Genomic DNA, 27,554 nt, shown 5'->3' with positions numbered 1-27,554 from the left:
ACGGTTACACAGCCCTGATAACCTACAAAAACCAATGAACTCTGACCATGAAAGCCTTCGACAATATGCAGTTTTCTGTTTATTCAAACAGTTCAGTGGTACATCAAAGGCTAACAAAATTAATTCCAGTATAGGCTTTCATATATCAGAGTTCATTTTTTCAGTTGCATCTGATATAAATCCATCAGGCCCACTTTACATACACAACAGAAAGGTGGGTCATCAAAGCCTCTCTTTGTAAAATCTCCCACAGCTTTCTGTAATGTATATACAAGTCAAGCCTAATTTATTTACACTCCAATGCATTCTCTCCAGGATCAGAGGAGCATGCCTATTATATTAGGTGCTGTGGAACACAGACAGGATACTGCTGCAGTCATCTTGCTTGTGGGCTTCCTAGAAGCACCTGGATGGCCACTGTGTGAACAGACTGCTGGACTTGATGGGCCTTGGTCTGATCCAGCAGGGCTTTTCTTATGTTCTTATGACAAAGTGATCCAGTGATCCCTCAAAAGCTTATGCAACCATTGGTTTTTAAAGCTAATTCACAGTGGGTAGCCGTGTTAGTCTGTCTGCAGTAGTAGAAAAGAGCAAGAGTCCAGTAGCACCTTAAAGACTAACAAAAATATTTTCTGGCAGGGTATGAGCTTTCTGAAGAAGTGAGCTGTGGCTCACGAAAGCTCATATCCTGCCAGAAAATATTTTTGATTCTTCCTTATCTGGTAGAGAAAGTCGGCATATAAAAACCAACTCTTTTTCTTCTTTTATTTTGGTGAAACAGACGTGCAAAGTGCCATCAAGTCACAGCGGACTTATGGCGACACCGTAGAGTTTTCAAGGTAAGAGACTAACAGAGGTGGTTTGGCATTGCCTTCCTCTACATAAGTACCCTGGTAGCCCTCAATGATCTCCCAATTTAGGGTTGCCAGGTCCCTCTTTGCCACTGGCGGGAGTTTTTTGGGGCGGTGCCTGAGGAGGGCGGGGTTTGGGGAGGGGAGGGATTTCAATGCCGTAGAGTCCAATTGCCAAAGTGGCCATTTTCTCCAGGTGAACTGATCTCTATCGGCTGGAGATCAGTTGTAATAGCAGATCCCCAGCTAGTATCTGGAGGGTAATACAAAAGAACAGCACAGGCTCTAAATTTAGCAAAGAACAATGCTATATTCTAGGACAATAGCATTGTTCTTTGCTAAATCTAGAGCCTGTGCTGTTCTTTTGTATTGACGTGTCATATACAGTGCGAATCGTTTTTGTACTTGCATTTAGTATCTGGAGGTTGGCAACCCTATCTCCCATCCAACTAGGGTTGCCAGGTCCCGCTTCGTCACGGGCGGGAGGTTTTTGGGGCGGAACCTGAGGAGGGCGGGGTTTGGGGAGGGGAGGGACTTCAATGCCATAGAGTCCAATTACCAAAGTGGGCATTTCCTTCAGGGGAACTGATCTCTATCGGCTGGAGATTAGCTGTAATAGCAGGAGATCTCCAGCTACAACCTGGAGGTTGGCAACCCTACACCCAACTACGAACCAGGGCCAACCCTGCTTAGCTTCTGAGATCTGATGAGATCAGGCTAGCCTGGGCCATCCAGGCCAGGTAGGGTTGCCAGGTCCCTCTTTGCTACCGGCGGGAGATTTTTTGGGGCGGAGCCTGAGGAGGGCGAGTTTGGGGAGGGGAGGGACTTCAATGCCATAGAGTCCAATGGCCAAAGCGGCCCTTTCCTCCAGGTGAACCGATCTCTATCGGCTGGAGATCAGTTGTAATACCGGTAGCAGGAGATCTCCAGCTAGTCCCTGGAGGTTGGCAACCCTAAGGGAAGGGTCCAGGGCCAGATTTCGGTTTGATGAGGCCCAAAGCTATTGAAGGGAATGGGGCCCCTTATACGTCCAGCTGTCCTTTGTCAACAACAAATTGTCGCTGTTTTTCATGTTGAATATATGCTATATGTAGTAGAAAAGGGCAAGAGTCCAGTAGCACCTTAAAGACTAACAAAAATATTTTCTGGTAGGGTATGAGCTTTCGTGAGCCACAGCTCCCTTCTTCAGATACCTGAAGTTGTAATAGCAGTATCTGAAGAAGTGAGCTGTGGCTCATACCCTATCAGGAAAATATTTTTGTTAGTCTATAAGGTGCTACTGGACTCTTGCCCTTTTCTACTACTGCAGACTAACACGGCTACCCACTGTGGAATATGCTATATGGTAATTTATGGACCTGATAGGTATCTAAAGCCATTTGCACAGAACAAAATATGTATTTTAACAAAGCAACTGTAGAAAAGAGCAAGAGTCCAGTAGCACCATAAAGACTAACAAAAATATTTTCTGGCGGCTCAAGGTGGACTCAGCCTTCCATCCTTCCGAGGTCGGTGAAATGAGTACCCAGCTTGCTGGGGGTCAAGGGAAGATGACTGGGGAAGGCACTGGAAAACCACCCCATAAACAAAGTCAGCCTAGTAAACGTTGGGATGTGACGTCACCCCATGGGTCAGGAATGACCTAGTGCTTGCAACAGGGGACCTTTACCTTTACCTTTATGAGCTTTCGTGAGCCACAGCTCACTACTTCAGGTGCTTCTTAAGGTGCTACTGGACCCTTGCTCTTTTCTACTACTGCAGACAGACTAACACGGCTACCCACTGTGAATTATCAAAGCAATTGCTGAACTGAAATATTTTCAGTTATATTTTGGAAAGGTACATCCAGTTTTTTTTTTCCCCTGTAAATTTTTTTTTGGGGGGGGGGCTCCAAGAGAGTGGGGCCCTAAGCTATAGCTTGATGGTTTATGGGTCAATCCGTCCCTGCAAGAGTCCAACGTGGCTGCCCTCTGGGATTGCAAAACTAACAGGTATCTAAGGCCATTTGCCCGTAACAGAATATGTATTTTATCAAAGCAGTTGTTGAACTGAAATATTTTCAGTTATATTTTGGAAATAGTTTTTTTCCCCTTTAAATTTTTGCGGGGGCTCCAAGAGAGTGGGGTGTAACGCGGCCGCCCTCTGGGATTGCAAAACCGATAGGCATCTAAAGCCATTTTCACGTAACAGAATACGTATTTTATCAAAGCAACTGTTGAACTGAAATATTTTCAGTTATATTTTGGAAATAGTTTTTTTCCCCCTTTAATTTTTTTTGGGGGGGGCTCCAAGAGAGTGGGGTGCAACGCGGCCGCCCTCTGGGATTGCAAAACTGATAGGCATCTAAAGCCATTTGCCCATAACAGAATATGTATTTTATCAAAGCAGTTGTTGAACTGAAATATTTTCAGTTATATTTTGGAAATAATTTAAAGGGGGGAAAAACTTTTTTGGGGGGCTCCAAGAGAGTGGGGTGTAACGTGGCCACCCTCTGGGATTGCAAAACCGATAGGCATCTAAAGCCATTTGCACGGAACAGAATCTGTATTTTATCAAAGCAATTGCTGAACTGAAATATTTTCAGTTATATTTTGGGGAAAAAAATTTTCCCCTTTAATTTTTTTTTGGGGGGGGCCTCCAAGAGAGTGGGGTGCAACGCGGCCGCCCTCTGGGATTGCAAAACTGATAGGCATCTAAAGCCATTTGCCCGTAACAGAATATGTATTTTATCCAAGCAGTTGTTGAACGGAAATATTTTCAGTTATATTTTGGAAATAGTTTTTTTTTCCTTTAAATTTTTTGGGGGGGCTCCAAAAGAGTGGGGTGCAACGCGGCCGCCCCCTGGGATTGCAAAACCGATAGGCATCTAAAGCCATTTGCACGGAACAGAATATGTATTTTATCAAAGCAATTGCTGAACTGAAATATTTTCAGTTATATTTTGGAAATAGTTTTTTTCCCCCTTTAATTTTTTTTTGGGGGGGGGGGCTCCAAGAGAGTGGGGTGTAACGCGGCCGCCCTCGGGGATTGCAAAACCGATAGGCATCTAAAGCCATTTGCCCATAACAGAATATGTATTTTATCAAAGCAGTTGTTGAACTGAAATATTTTCAGTTCTATTTTGGAAATGGTTTTTTTCCCCTTTAATTTTTTGGGGGGGCCTCCAAGAGAGTGGGGTGCAACGCGGCCGCCCCCTGGGATTGCAAACCCCCGCCGCCGAATCTCCCGCACCGGGCGTGCCAAAGCTGGGAGTTTCCACGTGGGGCGGCCGAGGGTTTCGCCGAGAAGGGACGTGCCCATGTTGGGCTCGGCCTCTGCAGAGGAGGCTCCTGACCCGGAAGGGGAGGACCGCCTGCCAGCTGCTGCTGGCCCCGTCCCCACGTGCGCTTCGACAAGCGCCGTGTGCAGCATGGCCGGAGAGAGCCGCGCTGGCTGCCCCGGGCAGGAGGCGCCGGTTGCGCGGCCGGGCAGGCTCCTGGGGCAGAACCGGCAGTTCCTGGACTTCTTTTGGGACATCGCGAAGCCCGACCAGGAGATCCGCTTGGCGGCCACCGAGGGCTTGATCCGCTACTTGCAGGAGAACCGAAAGGTAACGGGGGGACTTTTGAAGTCCTGCAAAATGGGCAGCGCAGGGTTGCTTTACAAAACAACAAAAAAAGTTCCCCAGGGTTTAGTTTTAAATCAGTGGAGCTTCCATAGTCAGGGGAAGTCTACCTGCTGTCACACCCCTGGGGGCTTGGAACGCACTCTAAGCGTGCTCAGATGCACGGTTGCTTCTAGACATTCTCTTGGAACTGGATCTGAAGAAGTATCTGAAGAAGTGTGCTGTGGCTCCCAAAAGCTCCTACCCTACCAGGAAATGTTTTTGTTAGTCTTTAAGGCAGGGGTGGGGAACCTTTTTTCTGCCAAGGGCCATTTGGATATTTATAATATCATTCAGGGGCCGTACAAAATTATCAACTTAAAAATTAGCCTGCTATATTTGGTCAAACATTTAGCCAAGAGGCACGACCGGAGATGGCTCCGAGTGTCTGCCACATAGAGCGACTCGCTTTTGAGCTCTGGTGTCCCCAGCTGGGCCCAAGAGATTCAGGCACGGCAGCATCCTTCTGAGCTAGAGATCTGCCAGGACTCATGAAGGGCCAGACCAAATGATTTCAAGGGCCTTATACGGCCCCCAGGCCTGACGTTCCCCACCCCTGCTTTAAGGTGCTACTGAACTCTTGCCCTTCTCTACTCTTGGGACTGGTTAGAACGGAACAGAAGAATGGTAATTGAAATCGTTGGAGGCTTTCTATTCCTGGGCTCCACCATCAACCGAAAGGGAGACTGCAGCCAAGAAATCGGGAGGAGATTGAGACTGGGACGGGCAGCCATGAAGGAGCTAGAAAATATTGTCGAAGGCTTTCACGGTCAGAGTTCATTGGTTCTTGTAGGTTATCCGGGCTGTGTGACCATGGTCTTGGTATTTTCTTTCCTGACGTTTCGCCAGTGGCTGTGGCAGGCATCTTCAGAGGAGTGTCCTTCAGTGTTACTCCTCTGAAGATGCCTCTGAAGATGAGGAGTGTCCTTCAGTGTTACTCCTCTGAAGATGCCTCTGAAGATGAGTGTCCTTCAGTGTTACTCCTCTGAAGATGCCTCTGAAGATGAGGAGTGTCCTTCAGTGTTACTCCTCTGAAGATGCCTGCCACAGCTGTGGGCGAAACGTCAGGAAAGAAAATACCAAGACCACGGTCACACAGCCCGGATAACCTACAAGAACCAACGAGCTAGAAAATATTTTGAAGTGTAAGGATGTGTCACTGGCCACCAAGATCAGGTTAATTCATGCCATTGTATTCCCTATTACTATGTATGGGTGTGAGAGTTGTCAGTGAAGAAAGCTGATAGGAAGAAAATAGATTCCTTTGAAATGTGATGTTGGAGGAGAGTGTACGGATTCCGTGGACTGCCAAAAAAAAAAAAATCAGTGGGTTATAGATCAAATCAAGCCTGACCCTAGAAGCTAAAATGACTAAACTGAGGCTATCGTACTTTGGTCACGTCATGAGACGACAAGAGTCACTGGAAAAGACAGTCATGCTAGGAAAAGTTGAGGGCAGCAGGAAAAGAGGAAGACCCAACAAGAGATGGATTGACTCAATAAAGGAAGCCACAGCCTTCAATTTGCAAGATCTGAGCAAGGCTGTCAAAGATAGGACATATATTAAAACAAGCAAATATAATCCATTAATTGGTTCTTGTAGGTTATCCGGGCTGTGTAACCGTGGTCTTGGAATTTTCTTTCCTGATGTTTCGCCAGCAACTGTGGCAGGCATCTTCAGAGGAGTAACACTGAAGGACAGTGTCTCTCAGTGTCAAGTGTGTAGGAAGAGTCAGAGAGGGGTTGGGTTTGAGCTTAGTACTGTCCTGCAGACGTAATGTGCTAATCATTGTCCTGTAAGTATCAAGATAATGTAATGATGAGAGTGTGGTATGTTAATATGGAAGCATTGTATCCTGAAATGATCTGGTAATGTGTGAAATCCAAAGCTAATCTGCATGGCTATTGTTGACTGTAGCCTTTGTAACCTACAAGAACCAATGAACTCTGACCGTGAAAGCCTTCGACAATATAATCCATTAAATTAATATAGAACTGGATCCCTTTTTAAAAACTTGTGTGACATTAGCCACTTTCTAGTCATCTGGCGTCTGACTGTACTCGCTTTTTATTTATTTTTTTAGGATGATGATACGTTGAAATACACATTGAAACGCCTGATTGATGGATTGGCAGCCACTCGGGAGGCATCCCGGCCAGGATTCAGTTTGGCGCTGGCTCAGGTTCGTGTTCCTCCCTGGAATTTGTTGACCTAGGATGGGGAGCTTTTGTAAGGTGCTGGCTAGAAGACTGAACTGCAGGAAATCGGTTCTCTCTCAGCCATAGTTGAATAATCTGCAGCAGGGCTCCCCAACCTTTTTTAGTCTGTGAGTGCTTTTGGAATTCTGACATAGGGTGGTGGGAGAATTTGGGTGGGTTGGGGGTAGAGATCTCGAAATATTTTCTTCATTCCTCTCTGAGATTCTTGCTGGGTCAGCAATCCCCCCTCCCATAGTAAGCTTCATGTTGAAGTGTCTGTTGTGAAGCCAGCAAAAAGCACCCCTGATCAAAAACAATAACAACACAAAACCCTTGGGGTTTCTGTAGAGAGGAGTGATTCCCTAGGACAATTTACTGAGACAACTGGTAACCAGAGGGCAATATTTAAAACAAGTTACATGTGCATTCGAGGTTATGGTCCTTTATGGCTGTTGTGCAAAAGTTGAGATCCTTATGAACCATGTGGATCTCAGGATTTCACATGGCTCGTGTTGATTGCCAAGCGATTGCCCTTTAATAATCTTGATAAGATTTGAAATACCTAATCTGTGGTAGAGAATTGAAGAGCAGTGCTGTGGGTTTGACCAGAGAGCCCTGCGTTCAAATCCACACTCTGCTAGGAAGTTTTCTGGCGTGATCTTGAGTCATTTCTCAGCCTAACCAGTCTCAAAAAGTTGTAGGGAAGGTTTTTTTTAGAAAAATAATTGAGATCCTAGTTCCTATGTGTGATTCTGTTTGTGTTTCTTTTGTTAAAAGGGGTGTGTGGCAGAGCAGTGGTGTGAGTTTGCTTTCTTTTTCAGGTGTTGCAAGTTTTTGAAGAGATTCCATTGCTCAGGGTCCTGGAACAGATCAAAGAAAAACATAACCTTGGCAGAATAAAGAAGGTAAATTTTCAATGTGCCATTCATGCTTGTGATGAACTGAACAATTGTAAAATGCTTTGAAGTTGTAAGATGCTTTCCAAGCAAGCACTGGAGCCAAAAGTGCCCTAAAGAGCCTTGAAAAAATAACGGGGGAATGCCAACTTTTAAACTGGCTGCTGTTACTGTGTCTTTAACAGTAGAAAAGCGCAACAGTCCAGTACCACCTTAAAGACTAACAAAATTTCTGGCAGGGCGATTAAATAATTGGCTTGATAAGGTTAAAGAAACCTATGCTTTAATTAAGTTGACATATTATAATAATGACAAAAATATGGAAGAACTGGATGCTCGCTGGAATGTAACAATCTCAAGGATGGAAAAAACGCTCCTTTGTGCAAATCGAAGAGAGGGAGGGATGTAATTATCATTGGATTTTAGATAACTAGATAGCGTATTGTTTGGGTCAATGGTATAGATATTTTAGTTATATTGCAGCACGGTTTTAGTTTATTTTCAAGAATTTGTAGTATGTGTATTTTAGTAATGTTGTATTTCCGTTTTATTGTTATATTCTCATTTTCTCTTAATACAAGAATTTTAAAAAAAATTCTGGCAGGGCGTATGAGCTTTCGTGATCACAGCTCACTTCTTCAGTATGTGAGCTGTGACTCACTCCTTCTGTCTGGGATGGCTGTTTTGTGACTTCTTTGTCACAGAAGATCTCTCCCATTCGGATTTTCTGTTGTTTCAGAAACTCTTCAGAAATGCTCTGTTTGGCAACTTCTTCGGAGTGCTGGCCTTGTTTCAATCGGGACGCCTCGCAAAGGTAATGCAAGATACCGCGGCAGTGTTTCAGGGCTCTGTGTGTGAATTCTCTGCCAAGCAATGGGATTCTGGCAGCCTGTGTACATTTGTAGAGAGGAATGAGAGTGGTAGTTAAAAAAGATGGAGGCCAGAAAGTGTTACAGACTTGATTGAATTAAATGGTTCTAGGCTTGCCAAATCTTGTCCGCTCTCGGAAGCTAAGCAGGATAGGCCCTGGTTAGTACTTGGATGGGAGACCACCAAGGAAGACCAGGGTTGCTACACAGAGGCAAGCAATGACAAGCCACCTCTGTTCGTCTTCTGCCTTCAAAGCCCTAGGGGGTTGCCTTGAGTTGGTTGTGACTTGACAGCATTAAGAAAAAGTGCAAAACAGAATTAAAGTTGCACAAAAGCTTACTGGGACAAAGAAGTGGGGAAATGCTTTGCTCCCTATATAAAATACAGCAGTAATTTGGACCTGGCTCCTTGGCTAAGCAAAAATATCCAGGTCCCGCATAAGACAGAAGTTTAAAAAAATGGCCCTCTTCAGTGGATGTCTTCTTCAGCCTCCTGCTGTGTCTGAAATACCACACCTAGGCCATGTTTTTCAGGCGTTCTTCCGTAATGAGGTCTAGAAGGGTTTTTTTTTAAGCTTACACTGAAGCTGGATTTTACCCTATCTTTTGACTTCTGGACTTGACTGGGGGAAGAGGGGTGGGGTTGCTCAGAATATAAGGTAAAGGTCCCCTGTGCAAGCACCGGGTCATTCCTGACCCATGGGGTGACATCACATCCCGACGTTTTCTAGGCAGACTTTGTTTACGGGGTGGTTTGGCAGTGCCTTCCCCAGTCATCTTCCCTTGACCACCAGCAAGCTGGATACTCATTTTACCGACCTCGGAAGGATGGAAGGCTGAGTTAACCTTGAGCTGGCTACCTGAAACCAACTTCCATTGGGATCGAACTCAGGTCGTGAGCAGAGCTTGGACGGCAGTACTGCAGCTTACCACTCTGTTCCACGGGCTCAGAATATACAGTCTTAAATCTTTTGGGTAGAGGGTAGAGTTCCCACGTGCCTATTAATGGCGGGCAATCGCCCTCCAATTCCTGCTGCTGCCCGCCAACACTCACCTGATTGGCAGGCAAAAGCAGGCCAGCTGAAGTGGCAGCGATCAGCATGTGCACAATGACATCACTTCTGGCATGCAGAAGCGACATCATCGTATACATGTGCTGATCGCCACCCCCTTTACCTGCCCCCCAAGGTCTCCTGCTAGTTGCCAGGAGGTACAGAGGGTGAGGAGAGGAGTGAATGGTGGGCTAGAATCTCCAGAATGGACTCCTTCTTGAAGCTTCCTCTCTCATATTTAGGACCCAAAGGCTCTCCTGGGGTGTGTGCAACTCCTCCAGAGCCTTTCTGAGCATCATGCGCACCTGAAAGATCTCCCCAGGAAGACATTGGCTGACATAGTCTCTGAGGTAAGCCTGTGACGCAGCCTTCTACTCTTCCCTCGTGAGCAGCCATGAATCTCCAAAGTATCCAGCAGAGGAAGGGCTTTCCCGCCCAATTAAGAAGCACACATTTGCTCTTTGTAGGGACCCAAGAGGCCCCGCTGTTTTCACCTGCACTACCACAAGCTTGATTTAGTGACACCCCAAACCAAGCATTTGTTAACAAAGAGGGAAAGTGTTAATTCATGCCAGCATTTCCTCTTCTCTTTCCCCCACCCCCTAAATAAAGATATATGGGGAAATTATCTGTGCTGCTTTGATTTCCTAAGAGGGAAGGTGCCATAAAATTGGACTAAGACAGACACAGCTATTTATATGGCAAACTGCTTTTCTCTCCAGTTCCCTCTACAGACTCTTGCATGGCGTCTTTGTCCTTCCCAGCCTGCCGCCTTTTTGTTTGTCTAAATTTCTGTTTGGCCCTTTTAGATTCCAGAAGGTGTGTTTGAAGAAGTCCTCTTCAGTGCCCTAGAGGATGACCTCACGTCTGCTTTCAGCACTCCAGGGCAGCTATATCTCTTGCTCGTTGGCATCCAGAAATTCCCAGGAGTTCTCCACCCAGAAAAGCTGAAGGAACTCTTGGGGACAGACGCCGTCATTACAGCAGAAAACATTCCCAAGTAAGTTGAGCAGGTAGAGTCCACCGTCTTTGGTCTGCACTTCCCCTAAGGCAGTGGTCGGCAAACTCATTACTCAACAGAGCCAAATATCAACAGTACAAAGATTGAGATTTCTTTTGAGAGCCAAACGTAAACTATATAGGTAGGTACACTGTTTATTAACTTAATAAACTTTAATTAAAGTTTTAAGTCTTAATTAAACTATAGGTACACTGAATAAAACTTGATATCATACTTAATAATGATCTTATTTATTGATAAAAATTAAATTGTAAGTAAGGTATCCATAAAATTAAATCATGACAATGACTGACAAACACTTAATGTGAACAATGGCCTTGCATTTCCTTGGAAAGTTTGGGTAAGTCAGGTTTGTATGTTGTTGTTTTTAATTTTAGGCATGATTCCAGGTTCTCATCAATAAGATGACTTCTCAATTTACTCTTGATAAGGTTAATGCTTGAAAAAGATTGTTCACATGAATATGTAGAACAGAAAAAGGGAAAGAACAGCAAACGCTGGTTTTTTCAACTGATCATATGAGTCAGGAATACTATTCCAGGTGTTAAAAAAGCCCCCCCTCTCTCCACTGATTCCCCCTTCTGTCTCCTTCCCTCTCTTTGCATGCAACCTCCCCTTCCACGCTTACCTAGGAGTAAGCCCCATGAATACACAGACAGTGGGGGGCATCCCTGCCCAGCCCACACACACAGCCAGGGGCTCGCCTGCGCCTATCTCAGTGCAAAAGAAGTCTCCCTCCATCCTAGGAGTAAGCCCTAAGGATGCACAGCATGTGGGGGGCTGTGTGGGAGATAAGGGGCTTCCTTCCCACCCAGCCCTTCTTCCCCTCGGCCAGCGGCCCTGACTCACCCAGGCAGATGGCAGCCAGCGGCCCCAACATGCCCGGCAGCCCTGGCTCTGCGGACGCCGCCGGCGGGTCCGTGGCGGGTCCCTCCGCCGGGGGAAGATGAGGAGGAAGAAGGAGGGAGAAAGGAAGGAAGGTGCGTCGCGGCTACGGCTGCCTCTCCCCCCTCACAGCACGGCCGAACTCGGGGAAGAGGAGGAGGTGGCGGCCCTGGGCCGGGCTGCGGGGCCGGAGGGTCCCGCCGCCTCCCCATGGCCATCGGCCTCGTCCCGCCACCGCTCCTGGAGACGGGGCCACAAGACCGCCATCGCCCGGCCGCCCAGGCCCATCCCCACGTGACGCGGCGGCTCTGAGGGGCCGGCGGAGGGCGGGGCCGGCCTGGGAGAGGAGTCAGGCGAGGGGTGGGGAGAAGAAGCCAGAGGGTGGCTCGGGAGAGCAGAGGAACGTGGAGGAGAAGCCGTTGCCGGGTCAGGCCAAGGCCCGTCGAGTCTAGTGGCCTGTGCCCACAGTGGCAGAGCTGGACTCAAGGGGTTAAAGAGCCACATGCTGCTCGTGAGCCGCGGTTTGCCGACCACTGCCCTAAGGAGTGCATAAGAACATAAGAAAAGCCATGCTGGATCAGACCAAGGCCCATCAAATCCAGCAGTCTGTTCACACAGTGGCCAACCAGGTGCCTCTAGGAAGCCCCCAAACAAGACAACAGCAGCATTGTCCTGCCTGTGTTCCAAAGCACCTAATATCATAGGCATGCTCTTCTGATCCTGGAGAGGGTAGGTATGCATCATGACTAGTATCCATTTTTACTAGTAGCCCTCTCCTCTATGAACATGTCCACTCCCCTTTTAGTTTGAATTTTTTTGCTCTCCCTTTCCAGGTTGGTGGAGGTTTTGAAAATGGCTGCAAAGTCAGAGAAGAAGGACCGAACGCTGCCAAGTGTTGGGCTGGACTTGATGAAAGTGGCCCTGAAGGAAGGTTCCTTTGAGCTGTTTTGGAAAGAAGTCGTTGAGAATGGGCTCCTCAAAGATAACGTTGGACCCTGCAGGTTTGTTGCGAAACCTGCCCAGCGTTTCTCTCTGAAAGGATCTTTCCTTTCAGCTGTTTCTTTATTGTTCCTCTTCTCAATTTCATTCCAGAGAACTCTGCAGATCCTGAGAAGCTCTGAAGCTTCCCTACCCACTGCTAATGACTCCTGTCTGTGTTGTTGTGGAGGAAGCAGTGAGTTGGATCTAGTAGAAAAGTTCTCAGAAGAAGGCCTCGTCCTCCAGGTGTTGCCTGAAAGTTGTGTGGTGTGGTCCGAAAGGTGCTGTGTGGTCTGCAAGTCCTCTTGGAGAGTCAAGAGAGCCCTGTGAATAAAACGCACCAAGGCAGTGCAGGGGCCAGAGGGAAGTGGATCAGACCATCTTCTCCTCCCTTCTCTACTGCTGCAAGCCACCAGTGGAAGAAAGGGAGAAAGCCCGTTTCAGAAAGGTGCTTGGGTAAAGGGATTAGGGACTGTGGAGAAGGGGAGAGCATTTCAAGCCAGTGTGGTGTAGTGGTTAAGAGCGGTGGTATGGAGCAGTGGACTCTGATCTGGAAAACCGGGTTTAATTCCCCACTCCTCCACATGAGCGGCGGAGGCTAATCTGGTGAACTGGATTTGTTTCCCCGCTCCTACACACAATGCCAGCTGGGTGACCTTGGGCAAGTTACTGCTCTGTTAGAGCTCTCTCGGCCCCACCTACCTCACATGGTGTCTGTTGTGGGGAGGGTAAGGGAAGGTGATTGTAAGCCAGTTTGAGTCTCTTAAGTGGAAGAGAAAGTCGGCATATAAAAACCAACTCCTCTTCTTCTTCTAAGCCTCTTCAGGTCCCCATGGGGAGAGAATTAGGGTATAAATGAAGTAAATAAACCAATAAGAACAAGTTCTGTGGATGGGCTTGAATTCAAACTGAGCCCGGGAGTCTGGTATATTTGTTTCCATCCTGTCTTCTTGGCTCTGCATTTGGCTTCTGTCTGAGCCGTGTGTCTTATACTCCCACAGTTACATGTGCTATCGGTTGCTGGGCAGTGCTCTCCCACTCCTGCCTCTTTGCCAGCTGAACGTGATTCTTCGAGGGGAGGTCATGCGCCAGTACGGGACCCACGTGGTGTGCACTCAGGTAAAGGAATACAGCAAAATTGGGGCTGCTTCACGGTGGATGATGGTTTGATCGAGCCCTGGTTGGTTATGACCACTTCATGCAAACTGGGGTTTCAAACCAAAGGTTGCAGCTGGTTTGTTTAACCACAGCGTTTGTGAGATCATCTTATACGGTGGGGGCGCACCATGCAGATCCTGCCTCCTGCTGCCATGCTTCTCTCTTGCCTGTTGATTTCAGCTACCCGACAGGTTCAAGTTTGCCCCCGAGATGGAAGCCTACGTCAGTTCCTTCCTGGAGGGTTGCCCCGATGCTGAGAAACAATTGGCGGTGATGGTGGGTTTCTCCACCCTCACCAACCAAGGGCATCCCGTCGTGCCGAGCTTCTGGAGAGTGGTGAAGCACTTGCTTCCCACAGCCTTGCTGAAATACATCAGTTGGCTTAAGGACATGTTCCTGGAACCGGATTTAGACTCCTGTGTGGATTTTGCTACCAAGCGGCAGAAGCAGAGCGAGAAGCAAACCCATGTGTAAGTTCCTCCTGTGATGCAGGACTGAGCATGCATTAGGCAGAAGTGTCTTGGTTCAGCTGCTACTAGCTTTATTTTTGGACTGAATGAATGTCCTCTAAGCCCGCATTTCAGCCAGTTTGGCCAATCCTGTTGGGCAAAAAAGTTCTCCAAGGCGGCTGTCACTTAAAACCAGCAGAAAACAGCAAAATGCACAGAAATGTAACCGGGTGAACCAAAGCGAGCAACGACTCAAACAAGAAATTGTATCCGAAACAAACCCCTCATTGCATACCCAAGTTCAAATTAATTCATTTCCTAATAACTAACCATGGTTTTTGTTTTCCCTGTTGAGGCAGAGAAAAGAGTGAGCACAGCATCACACGGCTAAGGAAATGGATAATTGCCCGGCTGGTTGGGATAGCTGAAAACCCACAAATAAAGAGGGAAGAGGAGTTTGTGATGGATATTGCCAGGTAAGAAAAGTGAGAGGTCTGCGAACTGGCTCATGCCACCCTCTGATACATACTTTTTCTATCCCTGAGAGCTGTAACCTCACAGTGTTCGTAAGATTGAGGGAACAACCATGGGTGCCTAGCAACCATGGCCTAGGGGGGTTGAAATATGGCTTCAGAAAGCAGGCCATGCTTTTTCAGATCTCTTATCTCTTTCCTTCCTAACCCTTAACAATTATTGGCTCTGTCCATTGAACCAGATGCTCAGGGGCTGCACCGTTAACACATTTTCACTGTATCCCTGAAAGCAGACATTCTAATTTATGGTCTTCAAATAATTGTTGAGCACATGTTTTTTAGAAGAGTTTGCCTTGAGATAGCACAGTCCAGGCACCTCTGTCAACATCTGCCCCAATCTTTTTTGTTTTATCTTGTGCTACCAATGAGGACCAGAAGCTTATTTTCATGTGGAAGTTAATATTGTTAATATTCTTGGAGTGGAGTTGCCCGTCTTTTATGTAGACTGTTTTCTGGAGGCAGCTGGTATTAAGACACTGTGGTTTGTCTGGTTCTTCCAGGTTTTGCTTCTTCCATGCTTTTTTTGAGACAAAGAAGCCGACCTCTAAAATCCCAGAGACTGAAGCTGTTCCATCGGGGCTTCTGAACGAACCGTCTCGCTTGGCAGCTGCAAGTTCGTTTTTCAGGTAGCCAAGTTGCCTGTTTACTAGCTTGGCTCAGTGGGCAGAGTTAGACTTTAGCCTGAAGGACGTGTGGGTGACCGGGGCCAGAGCTGGGGGTGGCACACCGGCTTAATCCTGGGCTAATTTCCTGCAGCTTAACCAGACCAAAGGTGGTCTTGAGCCATGATGTACAGATAGATCTGACAGTTTTCTGGATGCCCTGCAAGGCCAGCACTTGGGATGTGTCTAAACTACTTTAGGTAAGACAACGAGGTCTCACCTGACTTGGTGTTGGAGCATCTGCTTTGCATCCAGAAGATCTTAGGTTCAGTCCCCAGCATCTTCAGCTAAAAGGCTCCCAACAGTAGTGTTTGGAAAGATCTTTCTCTGCCTGAAGCCCTGGAGGGTCCCTGCCATTCTGCCTAAATAATACTGAAGTTGATGGACCAATGGTCTGACTTGATATAAGGCAGCATCATATGATTAAATTAAGCCACTGTACTTTCCCAGGTTTAATCCCTGACATCTTCATCTAAAGCAAGGGTATCGAACTCATTTGTTACAAGAGCCGGATATGACATAAATGTCAGTTTACCTCTCCAGCCCAGATTTGGAGGGTGGGGTGGCTGCCTCAGCTGTCTCGTGGGCTGGATGAGAGCTCTCAAGGGGTCTGATCTAGCCCATGGGCCTTATGTTTGACATCCCTAATTTAAAGGATCTTAAGAAACAGGAAAGAACTTATTTGCCTGAGATCCTGGAGAGTGGCAGCCAATCAGTGGAAGACTACAGGGCTTGATGGACCAATAGCTCAGCTCAGTTTGTGTTAGCTTTAAATGCTGGGAATGCCCATAGAGTTCAGAGCTAAAGCATGGGTTTGGCTTTCCACATCTGGGCCTGGACATCCTGCTTGCTAGCTATGGCACAGGGTCTCCTGGCTGCTATAGGTGGTCTCAGTCAGGATGAGCACAAGACAGTGTGTGAGACAGGAAAAGATTAAATTACACCTCTCATATTCTACGCGGGGCACAACTTGGTCAGGATTCCACAAGGCCCTCTTTCGGGAGCTTCTTGTTGACCCAGGGGGAGCTGGTTGCTGGACTGGGTGGACCATTGGTGTGATCCAGGAAGGCCGCTCTTAGATTCAAAGTCCCCGGCTTCCATCCTGAACCATCTCAGATATATCATGCACTGTCTGAAGCCTGTTCTTTCTGCTGGTTGGGGTTTCTCTGCAGCGTGCTCCAGCACTTGAGCTCAATGCCTGCCCTGGGGGATTCTGTGAAAGCGGAAGAGATGAGGAAGAAGCACCTCCACGGCTTGACGGCTAGTGGGGATCCCTGGATCTACGTCATTGTCCAGTATGCAAACATCCTCCTTTCTCACCCCAAACACGTCAAGGTTGTGACACCATTCAGTAACGAAGCAAAGGCTGCTTGGGACCGGTAAGAGTCAACAGTGGGGTCTCAGCCATGTAAGGCAATTCATGAATTGCCTAAAAACTAGTGTTAGTGGAAAGTGTTGGAATAGGACCTGGGAGAACTAAAGCACTACTCAGCTATGAAGTTTACTGCCTCATCTACCTTGCAGGGATGTTACTTAGCATGCGGGGCTGTGGCTCAGAGGAAGAAGTGCTTCTTTGCATGTAGAAGGTCCCAGGTTCAATCCCTGGCATCTCCAGTTAAAAAGACCTGGCAGTGGGTGATGTGAAAGACCTCTGCCTGAGACCCTGGAGAGCCGCTGTCAATCTGAGTAGACTGTACTGACCTTGGTAGTCTGATTTGGTATAAGGCAGCTTCATGTGTGTTCATGTGAACATCTCAGCTCAGTCCCCCCACTTCACAGGGCTGTTGTGAGGAAAAATGGGGGAGAGTTAGAGAATCAAGCCACTATCACCCTGATGTGGTGGTTAAGAGCGGTGAACTCTCATCTGGATAATTGGGTTTGATTCCCCACTCCTCCACATGAGCGGCGGACTCTAATCTGGTGAACCGGGCTTGATTCCCACTCCTCCACATGCTGGGTGACCTTGGGCCAGTCTCAGTTCTCAGAACTCTCTCAGCCTCACCTACCTCACAAGGTGTCTGTTGTGGGGAGGGGAAGGGAAAGTGATTGTAAGCCGCTTTGAGACTCCGTAAAGGTAGAGAAAAGCAAGGTATCAAAACCAACTCTTCTTGGAATCATACCACTCACCTTGAGAAAGGCTGGGATTAGAAGTGCTCCATGTTTTTTTTTAAATACATTCTTGCATGCAGAAACCTATCATATCAAGGATAACACTAGGCTAGAAGAACTCTTTTCTCTTAATGTGCTTGTTTTCTACATACTGATTTGTGCGTATATGTAGGAGCGCTTAATCGTACGAACAGCTGTTTGCAGACACAGGTTTGCCACCTAAATGAGAACAAGAAACCTATTGTTTGGCTCTAGCTCTGCCTTCCAGATTCCTGGCCATTCCAGAACAGGGAGGTGTGGAGCCGACAATTTAACCACTTAAGTGCCAGAAGTACTTCTTTGCTGGAAGTTGCAGCTGAGGTTACAGGCCAAGTAAGGCAAGATCAAGGAGCCCCGTGGTGCAGAGTGGTAAGCTGGAGTACTGCAGTCAAAAGCTCTGCTCACAACCTGAGTTCGATCCCGACGGAAGTTGGTTTCAGGTAGCCAGCTCGAGGTTGACTCAGCCTTCCATCCTTCCGAGGTCGGTGAAATGAGTACCCAGCTTGCTGGGGGTAAAGGGAAGATGACTGGGGAAGGCACTGGCAAACCACCCTGCAAACAAAGTCTGCCTAGGAAACATCGGGATGTGACGTCACCCCATGGGTCAGGAATGACCTGGTGCTTGCACAGGGGACCTTTACCTTTACCTTTTTAAGGCAAGATCACAGCTCTCCCTGTCTTTGATAAGAAAGTAGGGAGGCAGGTTGATTTCTTAGTTGATTTCATTGATTGGCTTCTCTGGGTACCATGTTTTGTGAACACAAAGAGTGAGGTTGTTTCAGCAATGGCTTGCCTGCTTTATTTGGCCTCAGTGTCTGCCTCTTTTTAGGAAATCCACGAGAATGGGGAGGCCTCTGTTTGCTGTTTTTAGATCAGCTGTTTTTTGTTGGTTGGTTTCAGCGGATTCCAGCGTTTGTCATTTTTAGCATGTTATACCACTTTGAGTCCTGCTGTTGTAAAGGAATTGTTGACCATTTGTAAATTGTCGATAGCTGTATACTGCAGTGTGACAATTTCCCGCTGCAGGATGCTGGAGATGGTGGAAGACCTGCGGAAGAAAGAGAAAAAAAACCCTGCCCTGAAGACTTCTGCCTTCCAGCATCTTCTGCTGTTGGTGGGCATTCACCTTTTCAAGGTAATCTCCAGCGTGCTGTTGAATTTGTGTGTGTGTGACATGTTGTCATGTTGCTTCCAACTTGTGTTGGCCGTCTGACTTAATGACCTCCAAAACATCCTATCATTGACAGCCTTGCTCATGTCTTCAGGCTGAAGACTGAGGCTCCCTAAATTCTGAATTCAAAGATTTCAGAAATTTTATTTACTAAATTTCAAGCTACGAACACACACGAGCCATTTGCTTTTATAAGCTTTTGTCCAGGGATCAAGAGTATCATAGAATCATAGAGTTGGAAGGGACCACCAGGGTCATCTAGTCCAACCCTTCACAATGCAGGAAATTAACAACTACCTCCCCCCACATCCTCAGTGACCCCAACCCTCCTCCCACCATGCAGGATCTCACAATCAGGATCTCACACTCCCGACAGATGGCCATCCAGCCTCTGCTTAAAGACCTCCAAAGACAGTGACTCCACCACCCTCCGAGGCAGTGCATTCTACCATCGAACAGTAGCATTGGATACTTGATCATTTTCCCTTGTTCTGTTTCTGATTGCTTGTTTCTCACCTGATTAGTCCCCTGCAGAGTGTATGGATCTTCTGAACGACCTGCAGAATTGCACCACGAGGGCCTTTGGGGAGAAACCAAAGAAGAAGATGGCGGCTGCTGGTGAGTTCCTCTCCTGAGATGACTTCTAGTCTGGGCTGGTCACGTAGAGGCGCCAAGAGAATTCAAGCTGGCTGTTTTTGTTCTGCGCAGGTGGCGAAGAAGAGCCGGAATGGGTGGAGGTGACCGTGGAGGTCCTCCTTTCCCTTTTAGCCCAGTCCAGCGGGCTGATCCGTAAGGTCTGCAAAAACGTGTTTGGACTCGTCGCTCAGCACATGACCAAGAGGGCTTTGCAGCTCATCCTGGATGTGAGTTGCAGGTCTCGAGCGTTGCTTGTGCGACTGCAGGGCTTGTTGCCTAATTACTGGAACCTTACAGCGCCATCCTAAGAGCACTTTCCTGGGAGTAAGCCCCACTGAATTGACTTGAATAAGATTCTGAGTAGACCTGCCTGTGATTGCTCTCATAGTCGATTAAGTTTGCAAACAGTTGCATACGGAAGGCCATGTCGCGGTTCGGGCCGTTAAGTGCCTACACTCTTAGAATGTACCATTTACTGAGAAATGGAGTTATCTATTCAGCGAGACACCACTAGACCGGAATCAACGGTTCCTAGAAACTTGTTATTGTTCCTAGGACATCTCTTGAACACGCCAATAAATTTATAATAATGGACAAGAGTAGAAGTATATATAAAAAACACATTTATTTGCATTATACAATATATGCTTTTTGGTTGCAAAGCCTTAAAATATCATATAAGGATAGACATCATTAGTCTTAAACATGTTTATGTAGCAAGTAATCATTCACATTCTCTATGCCTCCATAAAGGAGTATTTTAGTCAGAATATACTCATAAAGTATCCTTAGTGCAATGCACCTTCATTCAGAATATAAGGTTACAGAAATCCTGTCAAAATATGGTTAATTCTTTGGAGAAAGATTTGGTTAGAAGTATCCTAACTTAAATCATTCAAAACATAACATTTCTGTACAGAAGACACACTATACCTTGCTGTGTCATCTGTATCATCTGGAGTCCTTTAAGAGTCTAAGCTCTATGAGAACATATGAAGTTATCCCAGAGCATCTGTATTTGCTAAGTCTTGAATCCTTTAAAGACTTCTATTAATATTCTTAACTGATCATCATTAAGATCAGGCATTGTCTATGTACATGCTATGCATGCTCTTTCTAGTTTTAGACAGCAATGCTGAATATATAAATACTATGTGTTAGCTTGAAGCTGTTTACAGTCTCTTTGACTGTGCCAATCTGTGTATGTGCATTGTGCATATCTCACAGAGTACAGAAAGTCTCCTTTCCCTTCAGGAACATTTCTGGTCTCTTGCTCTGAGGAGGTTCAGAAGTCCCTCTGTTAAGTAGAGGACGTTCTGACACAATCTCAGAGGTCTAGCTATTATCCCTGTGTTCAGGATGCTTCTTAGCATTGGTAAGCCAAATAGGCTTAGTTTGTAAGAATCCATAAATACAATGGACTCTCAGTGTTCCAATACATGGAAAGATCACCTCACTTAGATTCCTATTCAAAGAATAGGAATTCTAAGGGTCTCTATCCTCTTCTAGGAATAGAGCAGTCTCACAAGAAGACTGTAAGTAAGATATGTTGAAATATCCAGATCTTGATACTTCAAGATATCTCTGAGAACTGCTGTCCACGCAAGAACAGAGTTTCAATGTTTTACATCTCAAGCCTTTTGAGATGGAGGTGCTACATCAGACAGCTGCAGTCTGCCAGCCATAGCACTCTAAAGTGCCAGCTGTACTGTGGCTGTTATTTATACTATTTCTAGACCCATTAAGAGTGTTCCTTTATCCCCTCTTCCTTATCCTTCAAAAGGGTACCTTTATTCTCTCTTATCAGATACCAGGAGCTTAGTGGCATCTGCTCCTGTCCTCTGATATCTTATTGTCCAAATATGGACATCCTTCCCTTTCATTCCTCTGTGCCTAAAGTATAAATACTCATTTCTGAGTTACATGATCACGTTACATATTTAATTTCTATACCATCCTCTTCGTTAGGACTATACGCATTAAATGAGACTACTTAGAAATCTGTAGCACAACGTTTAACTATATAACTCATGAAACACAATTATTGTTTACATTTGTCATTTTGTAACATCTTTTAGTAACTGACAGCCTTGGGCAGATTACAGAAGAGCAAGTAAGCCTGTTACTCTTATCTTTAAGAGAACTTAAATGCCTCAGTAGCACAGTTTCAGCTATTGAGACCTTGAAAAGGCCAAGTATTCTGACATCTGGCAGCTGAGTCAGAAAGGTGACTTTTGCTGCCCCTTCAAGGGAAGGTGCTCAGCTCTGTCCCTTCAAGGACAAAGCCAGAGTAACTTTAGTAGTTAGCTTTGATAGAGCTAACCTTGAGAGTAGTCTGTCAGCCTGACACAGAGCTAGCCTGTCAGCATGACACAGACTTTCATTATACATTACACAAACCTCTGTATGTGTATGATGTGTTTAAGCTCTATAAGGAATTAATTCTGCACATGTTCACAAGATACCATGATCATGTCAGGGCCTGTCATAGCCAGTGCTACTGAAAAAAAAAAGCACACTTTCCTTGCTTTTGATGATTCACATGTGTGTTATACCAGGTGGGAGAGAGCCTGTTTTGAGGTACTGCTGTATTTAGCACAGTTTTCCTCTTGGCTGATGTTTGGGGTTTTTTTTTAGTGTCTGAAATTACTCAGTTTTGAGGATTATGTGGGGATTTATTTTTGGGAGAAAACAACCAGCTGATCACCTGCAAATACATTTTGAATTCTCCCCTAGGTTTTTGACCCACAGCAAGATCAGGACGAAGAAGGTGCCATTGTGGTGGTGGAAGAAACACAAAAGAAGAAAACTTTGCAGAAGGATGTGGTTAGTGCAGTGGAGTTCTACATATTAATCCCTCAGATTTGAGTGCTCTTTCCTAAGTGATGTAATGGCCACTTCTTTGTTCCTGAACCATTTTATCATTGAACTGAAGTTAAAGACGCCACGGTTTGGTGTGTTGTCTGAACTGGCAGACTGTAGTGCCCCTGAACCTCAGGACTGGAGTCCTGAGCAGACTGAAAACAAAAAGCCAGCTCTAAGCCATGATTTGCACATGCGTTTGCTGTTGCAAACTGTGGTTATGTCTGAATTGAGGTATCATTTGGCATAAGCCAGGATTTACTATCCAGCTATGATTTCTGATTGCCAGCAAGTTTCAAACCATGGTTTGTCAAGCTTCCTTAACCTTGGTTTGCCCTATGACGAGCGGATAAAACTCTTTGGGCTGTTCAGCTTGGAAAGAAGGTGGTTAAGGGGACACATGATAGAGGTCTAGAAAATTATACATGGTATGGAAAGATTGGACCGGGAGAAGCTTTTATCCCTGTCTCAATACTAGAACGTGGGGTCATCTGCTGAAGCTGGAGGGTGAGAGATTCAAAACAGAGAAAAGGAAGTATTTTTTCACACAATGCATAGTTCAGTAGTGGAATTCTGCCCCAGGATGTGGTGATGGCTGCCTGCTTGGAAGGCTTTATGAGGGGAGTGGACATGTTCATGGAGGAGAGGGCTATTCATGGCTACTAGTCAAAATGGATACTAGTCATGATGCATACCTATTCTCTCCAGGATCAAATGAGCATGCCTATTATATTAGGTGCTGTGGAATACAGGCAGAATAATGCTGTTGCAGTCTTCTTGTTTGTGGGCTTCCTAGAGGCACCTGGTTGGCCACTGTGAACAGACTGCTGGACTTGATGGACCTTGGTCTGATCCAGCATGGCCTTTCTTATGTTCCTATGTTCATACTTTCTCAGTTGGTCCTAGGTGGTCAGAAAAATTAGTGCCTCAACACCTAAAATGCAGCCATGGGATTTTTTTTTTAATCAACTCTTTGCTTAATCTGCTGCATCTGTTTAATGGTAGCTCATAGTCAGTTGAATCTCCCAAAAAGGATACCTCTCTTTCCCCCCCTACCCCTTTCATTGTATTTTTGGTATACCCTTTGGGGCCGGAAAACCAAAACCTCTGGGTTGCAGCTGGCTAAAAGGATCTTTCTTTTGGGGGCAGAGAGGAGATGACGCTGCTGAAAAGAGTTCCGAGTCTTCTTGTGAAGAAGACTCTGAAGATGACGACGAGAGTGATGATGAGGAAGCAGAGAATGGGAAGACGGACAGCGAAGACGAGAAAGATGAAGAGATGGATGAGAACTTCCGTCATCAGCTGATGAACGTTCTGCAGGCTGGGAATGCGCTGGTAAGTGGTCAGAGAGCAGAGGAGTCAACAGAAGGAAGAAAGAAGTTTTGAAGCTAAGTGTGGAAGGGAAAGCATCATCCTGGGGGTAGCAGCAAAATATCCCTCCATCAAATCTTGGCCAGGCTAGCATTGGGTAATGAGGGTTCTCACAGAGAGAGCACCATCTATGAATCTAGGCAAGTTGTTATGGGTGGCTGTAGTTCTTCAGGTACCGTAGACTCAGATTCTAAAGGTGTCTTATCCCGTGGACCATTTTAAAACCTCAGGGAGGAGACGACAGCGACGAGGACGTCGATGATGAGACCATGATGTCCCTGGACAAGAACCTGTCAGCTCTCTTTGCCGAACAGCAGAAGCGCATTCAAGCCAAGAAGGACGAGAAGGAGAAGATGCGGAAGGAGAAGATTTTACGCAGGGACTTCAAGATTAAGGTGAGAGGGCCAGAGTTACAGACCTCTTATTACGTATGTCAAGCGCTTAGGGTGTCTTGAAAGTGCGACGTAAATGCTAAATACTAATTCAGGGCTGCAGCTGGGGGGTGCAGCACCCTGTCTGGAGCACTGGTTTTTAATTTTAAGATCTCCATTTAATGATAGTTTGTTTTCGAAACAGCAACATTTTTAACATGCATTCCTGGTGCTAATAATACGATAAGCACTGAGAGACCTTTGAGCTTGATACAGAGTTTCTGTAGGCGTCCCAGTTTTCTGGAAATGGTAAGAGAGGATCGATGCATCCCAAGGTGGTGAGAAGGTGGCTACCACCTTCCAAGCAGCTTTGGGAAGCAGCCCCCACAACAGCGAGTGTGGGGCTTGGGAAGTGTGAAGCAAGCAGCTCCCGTGCTTCCAAACAAGAGCAATATGTCTCAACCAGACTCAAAGCAACCCTACATTGAAAGTTGGGGATCTGGAGGATGAAATTGTAATGTTGCTTTTTCTGAGTCTGGAGATGTCGAGTTCTTCTCCATAGGGAAACTGACCTCTGGATCTGAGGTTGGAGAAGTTTCTGCTAAACGACAGACCTCTTTTGCTCCAAGCAGGATGCCAAATATTTTATTTTGAATCGTTCTCCTTTGTGTGCCCGACCTCACTGGAGGACCAGACTTTGCACAGGATTATTTTAACTGTGGTCTCTAGAGGTCAGTAAATGCTTGTGTGATGGAAACGGGAATTGCTAACACACAAGAGCATTTGCTGGCAGGTTAGTTGTCATTTGATGGAAATAATGTGCCTTAAAGCCATGCAGCTTTAAACAAAAATGCAGAAAATGTGTTACCCCTTATTTCAGCACATGAGAATATATGAAGGTTCATTTGAACACATGAAGCTGCCTTATACTGAATCAGACCCTTGGTCCATCAAAGTCAGTACCGTCTACTCTGACCAGCAGTGGCTCTCCAGGGTCTCAGGTAGAGGTCTTTCGCATCACCTACTTGCCTAGTCCCTTTACCTGGAGATGCCGGGGATTGAACCTGGGACCTTCTGCATTCCAGGCAGATTCTCTACCACTAAGCCACAGTCCCTTGTGCGAGGGATTTGAATCTGGATCTAACCAGCCCTTGCATTATCTGGCTTTCATGGCCACTGGCTGCTTTCAGTTTCATACTGGGCTCTGTAATACATGGGTCCAGACACTAAAGAAGTCCCATTCCTCTGAACATCACATTCACATGGGCCCTGTCTTGATCAGCATGTGAGTATCGCCTCTCAATTTTCCTCATGCCTGAAGCTCATGTTGGTCCCATATGACTCCATTCCATTTTCCATGTCCAGGTTCTGGATCTAGTGGAGGTATTCCTGACAAAGCAGGCAGAGAACCCCCTCGTCTTCGACATCGTCGACCCGCTGCTGCTGGTGATTGAGCAGAGCATGAGCTCGGAGGCCAGCAAACAAGAGCAGGATTATCTCCGGAAGACAGCCGACATCTTCACGTGAGTTTCAGGGGTACTATTTGAGGTTAGTTGTGCAGTGCATATTTGAAAGCGCGGGTTTATATCCCCTTAACAGTTTTGATGGAAGTGATAAAATTACAGTTTTTCATTGGAGATCACGGATTTGTTCAGACATTGCTGTCATGTCTGAACCGAGCTGATCCGATTAACGTCCATCTAGTCCTTTGTCCTTTCTCCAGCAGTGGCCTAACATGCCCATGAAGAGTTCACAAACAGATCGTGGTGAAGATAAACAACTTCTGATGCATTTGCCAGGCTTCTGATTAATTGGAGGTCTCCTGCCCCTGAACATATTTATTATTCATTCATACCTCGCCTTTCTCCCCGATGCGGAGGCAAAGTGGCTTACGCCATTCTCCTCTCCTCCATTTTATCTTCACAACAATCCTATGAGGTAGGCTAGGCTGAGAGACTGTGAATGGAGGCTCTATTAAATAAATAATTAAATAGAGGTCACAGGATGAGTAGTGTTGAGTACGCTTTTGTGTGCCTCGTTTTCAAAAGTATAGTCTTGATTTCTTTTTTTATAGTGGTTTGCTAAACAGTACTTGGTAATCCTTCATCCCTGCTCGGGGCATTTCTTAAGTGACTCAGGAGCAAAGCACCTCATGATCAGCCATTCTTTCTTTGGCGCAGCGGAGATTTATTTTAAGGACCTGTGCTATATTTTTTTACCAGAGGTGTAAAGGGAGCTGGGAGATGCACACCTCGTGTTTGCCTTCTTGCTGATGCAGTTCTAACAGCATGGTGTCGGGAAGATTTCTTTTATGGACGGACCCCATTGAGAAATAGTTTGCGCTGTTTCCTGAGTTATTGACAACGTCGTGGGGTGTTTGTCTTGGCTTTCAGGAATCATTTGTGTAGATCCAAGCAGTACTGCAAAAACGTGGCCCCCATCCGGGCGGAACTGCACACCCATCTGGAAAGCCTGGTGAAGCGAGCTTGCAGGCAGAGCGACTCCTCGGTGGCCCTCTACTGCTTCAGGTGGGCCCTTTTCAGCAGATGAGCCTGAGACTCTTACACTGCTTTTAAATATTGAGCACTGCGGCAAAAGATGTTTGTGTTTGTACGAACAAATCCTGGTGGCTGGCATCCCAAGATCCCCAGCCCCCAATTAGAATCACCAGCACCAGTTCCTAGTCCTCATGATTTTAGAGGAAATCTGCAGGCAGTGTCAGTTGTGTACACCAGACGAGAGTCTACAACAGCCCCACGGGTTCACTGAGCATGGGAGGAGGGTGGGGGGCTCAAGCTCCCTGGCCCCCTGCCTCTGTGTGATCTCCTTATCATGAACACATGAAGCTGCCTTCTACTGAATCAGACCCTTGGTCCATTGAAGTCAGTACTGTCTGCTCTGACCAGCAGTGGCTCTCCAGGGTCTCAGGTAGGGGTCTTTCACATCACCTACCCCTTATTTCAGCACATGAGAAGATATGAAGGTTCATATGAACATATGAACACATGAAGCTGCCTTATGCTAAATCAGACCCTTGGTCCATCAAAGTCAGTACCGTCTGCTCTGACCAGCAGTGGCTCTCCAGGGTCTCAGGTAGAGGTCTTTTGCATCACCTACTTGCCTAGTCCCTTTAACTGGAGATGCTGGGGATTGAACCTGGGACCTTCTGCATACCAAGCAGATGCTCTACCACTGAGCCACCGCCACAGGGGCAACCATGCAGAGCATGAGGCAGCACAAACTCTCCGTCATCTGTGACATTCCAAGACAGCTTTGCTGATCATGTGGAAGGGAGTTCATGCAGCTGCCTCCTCTGTGCGATCTCACCTGCAGACGACCAGGTGATCTTGCACAGGCAGGGGGGGAGGCCAGCACTCTTGCTCCTATTCTTCCTCCCTGCACCTTGAGTAAACCTGTGGCGCTGTCATAGGTGCCGGTCTCCTATAGAATTTGTGTGTGTTGGCATGTGACATTTGGACGTTGCAGGTTGGAGAATATGGCAGTGCGCTCCCATAACTGGTGTTTGTGGTGTGTGTGTGTGTGTGGTACGTGTGGAAAAGCAGTGCAGCTTTAGGAATATATAACTTCTGGTAAACTGGCATCTCCACTGAAGTCTTCAGGGTACAACACCGATTGCTGACCTTAAGAATAGCTGCTTTCCCCCAAACTGTATAAATTAGGCAAATTGAAACTTGTTATGCATATTTTATTCTTCTAGCTGTAGGAAGGATGATGTGGCATATTAAAAGATCCATTTCCTAACCGTTAGGAAATTTGTCTTGGTCCCCTTTTCTTTGCT

The 27,554-nt window shown here is 46.4% G+C and overlaps 1 protein-coding gene across 1 annotated transcript in view; it reads left to right on the top strand.

Annotated features, from left to right (window-relative positions):
* Window positions 1-4,260: 4,260 nt before the first annotated feature.
* The window catches only part of MYBBP1A (MYB binding protein 1a), a 53,240-nt gene continuing 29,946 nt past the window's right edge, over window positions 4,261-27,554 (top strand). Inside the window, exons 1-20 of the mRNA XM_056865105.1 lie at window positions 4,261-4,440; window positions 6,579-6,677; window positions 7,515-7,598; window positions 8,329-8,403; window positions 9,753-9,860; window positions 10,320-10,510; window positions 12,250-12,417; window positions 13,396-13,513; window positions 13,733-14,022; window positions 14,361-14,477; window positions 15,035-15,160; window positions 16,369-16,575; window positions 18,371-18,479; window positions 19,040-19,133; window positions 19,224-19,378; window positions 21,888-21,977; window positions 23,163-23,348; window positions 23,615-23,779; window positions 25,121-25,278; window positions 26,149-26,283. Coding sequence (XP_056721083.1) covers window positions 4,261-4,440; window positions 6,579-6,677; window positions 7,515-7,598; window positions 8,329-8,403; window positions 9,753-9,860; window positions 10,320-10,510; window positions 12,250-12,417; window positions 13,396-13,513; window positions 13,733-14,022; window positions 14,361-14,477; window positions 15,035-15,160; window positions 16,369-16,575; window positions 18,371-18,479; window positions 19,040-19,133; window positions 19,224-19,378; window positions 21,888-21,977; window positions 23,163-23,348; window positions 23,615-23,779; window positions 25,121-25,278; window positions 26,149-26,283 — 2,855 coding nt within the window. The remainder of the gene's footprint in view (window positions 4,441-6,578; window positions 6,678-7,514; window positions 7,599-8,328; window positions 8,404-9,752; window positions 9,861-10,319; window positions 10,511-12,249; window positions 12,418-13,395; window positions 13,514-13,732; window positions 14,023-14,360; window positions 14,478-15,034; window positions 15,161-16,368; window positions 16,576-18,370; window positions 18,480-19,039; window positions 19,134-19,223; window positions 19,379-21,887; window positions 21,978-23,162; window positions 23,349-23,614; window positions 23,780-25,120; window positions 25,279-26,148; window positions 26,284-27,554) is intronic.

The sequence above is a fragment of the Euleptes europaea genome, chromosome 19, assembly GCF_029931775.1.
Source record: "Euleptes europaea isolate rEulEur1 chromosome 19, rEulEur1.hap1, whole genome shotgun sequence".
In the NCBI taxonomy this organism is placed as follows: domain Eukaryota; kingdom Metazoa; phylum Chordata; class Lepidosauria; order Squamata; family Sphaerodactylidae; genus Euleptes; species Euleptes europaea.
The sequence above is the reverse complement of the archived record's forward strand: the minus strand, read 5'-3'. Positions and strand labels throughout refer to the sequence as shown.